Below are 9,456 nucleotides of genomic sequence, written 5' to 3'. Positions count from 1 at the left end.
TTTTCGGTACCGGTTCTGCACAGGTATTCACCGGTTTTTACCCTCAAATACCGGTGCCGTACCAGTACCGACCGGTACCGAACCGTACCATACTAGGTATATTCGATACCGGTACCCACTTTTGGGGATTTTGGTAACGGTATTTTCGGTACCGGTTGGTACCGAGCTCATCAAATCCTGTAGCAACGCATCAATGCAAGTAATTGCACCGTTTAGATTACTTTTCATACACACAGTAAGTAAACTGTATTTCGTTTGAATGAGGTTTTATATACACAATAACTTATTTTGCTTAGTTTTTTGATTTTTTTTTCTGTAATGAATGAATTGTAGCATGTAAAATTAACTTGAATATTTAGAATACTGATGAGCAAATTGTATCAAATCCTATAAACGAACCGGTATCGTATCGGTACCAAATTTAATATACCACATCATTTTCGGTACCAATTTGGTACCCACCTTTTGGCGTTTTCAGAATCGTTACTTTAGGTTCGACACCGGTCTAGCATCATACCTGTATTTATTAATTTTTACCTTCAAATACCATACCGTATTGTACCGAGAATTTTCGGTGCCGGTACCTAATTTCGATGATTTTCCAGATCGGTACTTTCGCTTCCGTTACCGGTACCGAGCTCATCCATATTTTAACGTGTTAGCACCATAATAACTGAACTGAAAACAATCGAATTTCCAACGTGTAGGACGTGCGGGTCCTATTATTATATAGTAGGTTATTTAAAATCGTTTTTTATGACGGAGTGATTATCCTTACCACATAATTTTATTTATGTTTTAATATTCGGTATCTGTTTGCCGTTGCTGACACGTCTTTTGTAGTCATTGAGTCCCGCCGCAACGCGCGGGATGAAAAAAACTAGTTCAAATAAAGAACAATCTTTGTATCAAACATAAAACACATTTATCATTCACAATCTGAACACGAAATTCTAAGTGAAGTTTTATATTATAAAAAGTAGTTGTAAGTGGTTGTCAGTAGAGGAGAAAGAAAATGTTACTGTTCATCTGTATATTTGCGAGAACGCCGTTCACCATCTATATTTTTTAGTAATTGAAATTGGTTGTGAGTTGAGTTGACAGAAAAATTAATGATAAAGATATAAAAATACAGAATTAACTGTCATTTTCGTCCATGTGGTTTGTCCAATTATGTCACTTTAGACCAAATTTCCAATTTGTATCATTTTCGTCTCTGACGTTCTCGAAACATGTCAATTCCGTCCAAAAAAAAACTAAGATTGAATCAAATAATTGGACAAACCACAGGGACGAAAATGACAGTAAAATCATGTTTTTTTTTGGGACGAAACTAGCATGTTTTAAGAATATTAGGGACGTAAATGGTACAAATTTAAAACTTGGTCTGAACGGGCAAAACTGAACAAACTACAGGGACGAAACTAACAATTAACTCTAATATATATAATATATTTAATTAAAAGGAGGGAGAAAATGTATTTGTTTTCAATGGAACTATATGACATATTTAATGAATGGGAGGTGAATGCTCTTAGACTGCATAAGGCCACACGGTGTGGTCCGTTATGGAGGTTTCATCACGAGTGATGAGCATCGGAACACCGCCGCCTCCCCTATATATAACGAGTGATAAGTATAACTCGTTATATATATAACGCGTTGAACATGTAAGTGAATGAATGTGTATCTTGTACATTTTGCATTAATACTTGTACATTGGAATCCCATCACTAGTGATACCACCCCCCTACATTTCTATCACTAGTGATAGAAATTTGGTTGATGACATGGCATAATTTTATTGGACAATGAGAGTGATAGAATCTATCACTAGTGAACCACTCTCCTCCCCTAAGCATGCAACGATGTTTTATAACGGGAAAGAGTGATGATTTAAGGACATAAAGAAAGTGGCGGAGTTGGATGTTGACATAGGGGTGGGAGAGTGAACATAACCTAAAGTTATAGCATTTACAACGGATTCCTTATATTTAAATGAGTGGGCTAATCTAATCCTAAAAAAACTCCAACTAATGCTATGTGGTTTTTTCTTATTCAAAATTTTAACTAATGTGACATGGTATTTTCTTCTTTAAATCATTAATAATATTATTTAATTAATATCTAATTCTAATTAATGATTATTTATATACTATTATTTTGTAACAAAGGTATGCATTTATAGTTGTACATTGTGTTTAAATTGTTGTATCTTAAGCAAAATAGTTGTACATTGTGCTTAAATTGTTGTTCATTATCTAATTTATTTATATATTATTATTTGTAACATTTTTGTAAATTGTGCTTAAGTTGTTGTACCTTAATCAAATAATAGTTTCATTATTTAACCAAATTCAATCTGTTTTGTATGCATGTATGGTTGTAAATTGTGCTTAAGGGTATGTTTGGCAAAAGTAGCTGGTGGCTGAAAGCTGGTAGCTAGTAGCTGTAGCTTTTTAGATATATTTGATGTTTGGTAGAGTAGCTGGAGATTTTAATAAAATGTATAAAATGACCAAAATGGACATAACTAAAAATTTAGAAAGTTGATGCATTAAAAAGTTCCTTATTTTTAGAGGTTAAAATAGTCATTTTTTTTTTCTAAAAGCTTGTAGCTCCTTCTAAACGCTACTAGTAGTAGCGTTCAACCAAAAGCTTCAAGCTCCTAACCTAAAAGCTTAAAGCTCCTTCAACCAAACAAGACTTTTTATTGAGTAGGAGCTTTTTCTTAAAAACTTAAAGCTAGAAGCTTCTTAAAGCTCCATGCCAAACATACCCTAAGTGGTTGTACACTAATCAAATAACGGTTTCATTATCTTACCAAATTCAATCGGTTTGATCCATTCAAAGTTGTGTTGTTTTATTTGTAAATTTACACTCCATAAATTAGCAACAATTTTGTGCATAACGTGTTGTAATTTATGTTTTGAGGGGTTTTCAAAAAAAAAGTTGATTTTTTAACTTTAACCCAAAAGCTTTTTATGTTTTGTAATTTTAACACATATAAATTGTTTTTTTTTTCATTTTTAACTCAAAAGTTTTATTATTTTCAATTTAACCTCACAATATTTTTACCTTCAACTATGGTCCCTCTACTTTTCATCTTTCGCAAATTTTCGTTTTACTTTCGTTCTAAATTTTGCGAGTTAAGACGGCGCGACGCGCGTGTGTCGTTTAACATTTTTTTTGTTTCGCTCAAAATTATGCGAGTTAACACGACACAACATGCATGTGTGGTTCAATGTTTTACATTTATTTTTTCGTTTGACAAGTTTGTCACAACGCGCGGGTCCTGGATCGACTCAGTGTTGGTAGTCGCTGACGGTGGTGTGACATTAGTGCTATTTGGCATAGTTCTACGCCCCCGCCGCAACGCGGCAGGGAGTTTAAATCTAGTTAATATTAATGTTAATTAAAATTCAAGATTTATGATTAAAAAATATTTAAAGTTTTTATAAAAAGAAAATTGTAACTTTTTTAACGATAGTTATCTATAATTTTATCCCTATGATTTTAATACTTTTTAAAATGAATAATTATGCTTAAGTTTTTCCATATGATCTATAATTTTCATATTCTACATATTAATTGTGGTTTTCAACTTATTCTTTAATTTCACAATATGCTTAACGTGAATATTATGAACTACTCAGGTCAATCACATATTTGTAATATGATTTTTGTTTCTTTTTAAATGGGAAGTGTTTGAATCTTATTTATCCTTCTTTTCAGGTTGTAACGGGTTCATGTCAAAACGGGTGATTTCTTACGATTCAAAAGGATATGAGTCATGTTAGGCCAACGCTTCAACAACTTTTGTGCATTCTTTTGTTTATATATAGATGTTTTGTAATGTTTGATGGATTGTTTATGACTAGCGAAAACATATTATCAAAAGTATGATATAAAATATCTTTTTAATAAAACAATTAAGAATATTTTAAGCATTCAAATACTTTTGACACATATGGTCATTTCTCTTTTTTGCTTTTTTAAAAATGGAACATGTTATTCAGTTGAATCTTTTCGACAAAATATCACTCTAATTGATTGTTTCCACTATCATATGTAAAAATGTAATTTCAGTCCTATGATGTATTTAGAGGTTTATGGATTTTATACACACACACACACACACACAAACGTGTAATACGCGGGTCTATAACCTAGTTAAACATAAAGAATGGTTGCGAGTGGGTGAGTGAGAAAATATATGAGAATGTTACTGTTCATCTGTAAATGTATGGAAAACACTATTCACCCGTCATAAATTTTTAATATTTTTTAAAAGTGGTTGTGAACGGATGAGAGAGAAAATGTAATAAAAAATTATTTAATTGAAAATGAGGGAGAAAAATAATTATTTTTAGTGTAATTATATCTAAGGGAAGGTTCTATGCAGAACACTAAATATTGCGAGAACACGCAGAACAAAATGAATAACTCATTTTTTCAATCCTAAAAACCTAAAAAGTAAATTAAAATATTATAAATGTAAAATTTATTATTTCTCACACTAGAATTTAAAACAAAATATGAAAAATCTTCATTTTTTAAATAACCTACACACATGTAGGTTATATGTAGGCTAAATTACCTACATGTAAGTAGATTATGTGTAGGAAAAAATATATGATTTTTTTAATTATATATTATACACATATGAATGTAAGAAACGTAAAATTTAAGAAATATGAGCCTTAAATCCCAAAATTTGGTGATTTAGAGTTTTTCTTTTTGTTCTCGCAATAATTAGTGTTCTGTAATGATCCTTATCCATTATATGTATATGGATAAGGAATATAATGAGAATGCTCTTTACGCACAACACCATTGCATATGTCAGCCATAGGGGGGGGGGGGGGGTGAGAGTATGTGGTATGAGAGTAGTGGTGGAGTTCTACATATTTTTTTTTGAGTTAAATGCCAGGATAGTCTCAGTGGTTTGCCCTTTTTTCACCTTTAGTCCCTAACTTTTTAAAATTACAACTATAGTCCTTAACTTTTTAATTTTCGTCCCCGAATAGTCCCTGTGCCTAACATCAGTTAATTTTCTCAGTTAAGAGGGTGTTAAATGACAAAAATACCCTTCCTTAAAAGGGCAAAGCACAAGGACTATCCGAGCATTTAATAAATAAAAAAATAAAAATCTGATTAATAAGTCAAATTTCAAGTGGGCCCACAACCTACCTCACCCTACCCCTATCGTATTCTTCTTCTTATCGATTTCGCACTACCGTCAGCCACCAACGGTTTCGCAATCACCGGAAATTTCAAGTTTGTGGTATACGAAGCCGGAGATTAGAAATTATGAGATATTTTATGCAAGTTTGTGATTGCGAAACCGTTGAGGAGTAAAGAATAGAACGTAATGAAGGTGTTGATTTGGAAGAAAAGATAGATCTGATGTTATTTGTACTCAGTAATACATCAGCAAAACAACATAAACGTGCAGTATGATTCATGTTAAATCTGAATCCAAGTTCGAGAATATTTCGATTTGTTTTCTGAATCCGTTTTGAGTTGATATTAGTGTTTCGAATCTGAATTATTACTGAATTTCGAATTTTCAGGTTTGAGTTGTTGTTGATTGTTCGTCACAGATTTTGAAAACGAGAGCCGAAAATTGTAGTTTTGATTGTCGCGATTGCTGGTTATTGTATAATGATTCAGTTGAAGTTGATCGATGGCTAGATCGCTATTGCATAGTATAAGAATAATTGGTAGTAGTGAAGTGTTTGAGGATTGAAAGTATTAAAGTTTTTGAGTTGCAGTCTGTTGGTGTATGAAATGGAAGGAAATAAAAGTGTTTTTTTTTTCGCGACGGCCGATTATTGTTGGTAAGTATATGTTGTGTTTAGATTTGAAAAAAATAGAGGCATATTGATCGAAGAAGAAAGAAGGATAAGGTGAATTGTTTGGGATTGAACCTGTTTAACCGCTAATTGCGAAACCGTTAGTGGCTGACAGTAGTGCGAAATTGATAAGAAGAAGAAGATGATGATAGGGGTAGGGTGAGGTAGGTTGTGGGGTTCACCTTGAAATTTGACTTATTAATTAGATTTTTATTTTTTTTTTTATTTTTTAAATGCTTGGATAGTCCCTGTGCTTTGCCCTTTTTAAAGAAAGGGTGTCATTTCACACCCTCTTAATTGAAAAAACTAACTGATGTTAGACACAAGGACTATTCGGGAATGAAATTTGAAAAGTTGGGGACTATAGCTGTAATTTTAGAAAGTTAGTGACTAAAGGTGAAAAAAGGGCAAATCACAGGGACTATTCAGGCATTTAACTCTTTTTTTTTATTAACAAGAGTGTTTTGATTAATTCGTAAGTTTTAACATAAAAACTTCCAACACATTTACTCGTCTAGAGTGCAATGACAAAAATTGAAAACCACAATGACCTACGAACAAAAATTGAAAACCATAATCTCTGAAAATGAAAGATCAAGTTAAAGTGAAAATTCAAACAAGAGTTAATTACTGTTTTCGTCTTTGTGGTTTGTCAAAAATCACTATTTAAGTGCATTAGTTTAAAAATTGCAATTTTAGTCCTTGTGGTTTCACTTTTGTAACCATTTCAGTCTACCTCGTAACCATTTCAGTCCATGTACTTAACAGAATAATGGATTGAAATGGTTACGAAAGTGAAACCACAGCGACTGAAATGGTTATGAAAGTAAAACCACAGGGACTGAAATTGTAATTTTTAAACTAATGGAGTGAAATAGTGATTTTTGACAAACAACAAGGACAAAAACAGTAATAAACTCTTCTAACAAAAATACAAAGCCATATGGAGAAAACAATACTTAACTCATTATAAATGTACTAACAGGTGATGATGGTCTGTTGGCAAAAACAAAACCTTTAAACACCTGAGTTTTCAGAGAGAAAGGTTGGGTTCAAGTCCTACAGACGACAAAATTTAAAAGAAATTTGCCGTTTAAAAAAAACTCATTAGGGTGTAGGGAATAGTTAGACACTTAAAAGTGGTAAACTTCAAAATCAACCAATGAGAGTGTGGCATGTCATTCAATGATAAGTGTTTAAACTATGCTCAAAAGTGTTGGCAATGGCTAGACACTTCATAAATTGATAAACTATTTAAAAAAAAGAAAAAAGTGTGATTGGTTGAGATGACATGAACCCCACAGCACCCCCCCCCCTCTCTCTCCTTCCTTCCCTTCACCGATCGGCAACCTGTTACCGCACCTCCACCTTTACTGCGTGACAAAGATGATTGGCGGTGGTGTTATCAAGCGGCAAAACCACTTTGCCGCACACACCGCCCTTATATATAAATAAAATTTGGTTCATAACCTCTTTCCTTTTTCAGTGCTACATAGATATTATTAACCTAATATTCCTTTATTTAGTTAATAACAACATAGAAATAAATTACAACCACCAAAACACGACAATGAAAAAGTATATATAGATCGAGAACTTAGCCCATTTTATGTAAGCACCTCATCTCTCATTGTCTATTACAACAAAAAAACAAATGGACACACTAAAAAAGTCTCATGGAGCAAACTCAAGCCCTCTAACTCCCATTGTCTTTCTTGAGAGGGCAGCCACCGTATACTCCAACTCTCCGGCAACCATATACAACCACATAACCTACACATGGGCCGATACCTACCGGCGGTGTCGACGATTAGCATCCTCCATATCCCGTCTCGCCATTCGCAAAGGCGACGTTGTTTCCGTCCTTGCCCCGAACATCCTCGCCACCTACGAGCTTCATTTTGCGGTCACCATGACCGGGGCCATAATCAACACCATTAACACGCGTTTGGACGCCCATACGGTCTCCATAATCCTCCGTCACAGCGAATCCAAACTCGTTTTTGTTGACTACCAGTTAGCCAGTTTAATACTGGAAGCGGTGAGTCTGCTCTCTGAGGAGCAGACCCACCCGCAACTTATTCTTATAACTGATGACGGGTCTCCATCATCAGTTATAAATAGTTTCGTTAACAGTTACGAAACTATGGTGGAAGCGGGTGACCCAGAATTCAAATGGGTTCGCCCAGAAACGGATTGGGATCCGTTGTCATTGAACTACACCTCGGGGACGACTTCGTCCCCGAAAGGCGTGGTTCATAGTCATCGCGGGACGTACATCGGCGCAGTTTCGTCTCTTTTAGAGTGGTTTGTACCGAAACAACCGGTTTACTTGTGGACTTTACCGATGTTCCATGCTAATGGATGGGGTTATATTTGGGGTATGGTGGCTATTGGTGCCACCAATGTGTGTCTACGTAGATTTGATGCGTCTATAATATACGATGCTATTCATAACTACCGCGTGAGTCACATGTGTGCTGCACCGGTTGTGCTCAACATGCTATCCGAGTGTAAACCTCTTCGCCATACGGTTCAATTAATGACCGGCGGATCACCGCCTCCTGCCGCGGTGCTATTACAAACTGAGGCTCTCGGATTTGAGGTGTGTTAGTCGAGTTCGTTATCTATATCGGTTTGTGCTATACACACATCACTGACAATCTAATCTCACACCGTTTAAAAGTTAGGGCTTGCGTCATAGCCCCTACTTTTAAACGGCCATTTGAAGTTTAGGGTTTGCGTCATAGCCCCTACTTTATATATGTAGTTTGAAAATTAGGATGATTATTTCGTTTATCATTATTAATAGTTGGTTAGCTTTATCATTATTATTTTTATTGTAATCTTAATCTTTTGAATTCATTGAAGGTGACCCATGGATACGGGTTGACGGAAGCAAATGGGGTTGCATTGGTTTGTGCATGGAAGAAAGAGTGGAACCGGTTTCCGGATACCGAGAGAGCTCGATTAAAAGCAAGGCAAGGAGTGAAAACCCTCGGGATGACGATGGTGGATGTAGTGGATCCTGAGTCGGGAGTGAGTGTGACTCGGGACGGGTTGACTCTTGGGGAGATCGTGCTACAAGGTGGGTGTATCATGTTGGGTTACCTTAAAGATCCCGAGTTAACCGCCAAATGCATTAGAAACGGGTGGTATTACACGGGGGACGTAGGGGTGATGCACCCGGATGGGTATTTAGAAATCAAAGATAGATCAAAAGATATAATCATAAGCGGCGGGGAGAATGTGAGCACCGTGGAGGTGGAGTCAGTATTGTACTCTCACCCCACGGTGAACGAGGCCGCGGTTGTGGGGCGGCCTGATAAGTTCTGGGGCGAGACGCCGTGTGCGTTCGTGAACATGAAGAATAATGGGGGGAAGCCCGCTGTGGCTACCGCGGAGGAGATAATGAAGTTTTGTAAGAGTAAGTTACCGGGATTTATGGTGCCAAAATCGGTTATTTTTAAGGAGGATCTTCCGAAGACTTCGACTGGAAAGATTCAAAAGAATGTGCTTAGAGAAATTGTTAAAAGTATGGGAGTTCCTAGTCGACTATAAGTTGTTCCACACAACCGAACTAGAATGAAATAAAGGG

The 9,456-nt window shown here is 35.5% G+C and overlaps 1 protein-coding gene across 1 annotated transcript; it reads left to right on the top strand.

Moving 5' to 3' along the window:
* Positions 1–7,512: 7,512 nt before the first annotated feature.
* Positions 7,513–9,448, top strand: LOC110896566 (probable acyl-activating enzyme 6). Its single transcript, XM_022143837.2, has 2 exons — positions 7,513–8,463; positions 8,730–9,448. The coding sequence occupies exons 1-2, from the start codon at positions 7,513–7,515 to the stop codon at positions 9,417–9,419; spliced, it is 1,641 nt and encodes a 546-aa protein (XP_021999529.1). The 3' UTR covers positions 9,420–9,448.
* Positions 9,449–9,456: the final 8 nt, after the last annotated feature.

The sequence above is a fragment of the Helianthus annuus genome, chromosome 7 (assembly GCF_002127325.2).
Source record: "Helianthus annuus cultivar XRQ/B chromosome 7, HanXRQr2.0-SUNRISE, whole genome shotgun sequence".
NCBI classification, from domain to species: Eukaryota; Viridiplantae; Streptophyta; class Magnoliopsida; order Asterales; family Asteraceae; genus Helianthus; species Helianthus annuus.
The sequence above is the reverse complement of the archived record's forward strand: the minus strand, read 5'-3'. Positions and strand labels throughout refer to the sequence as shown.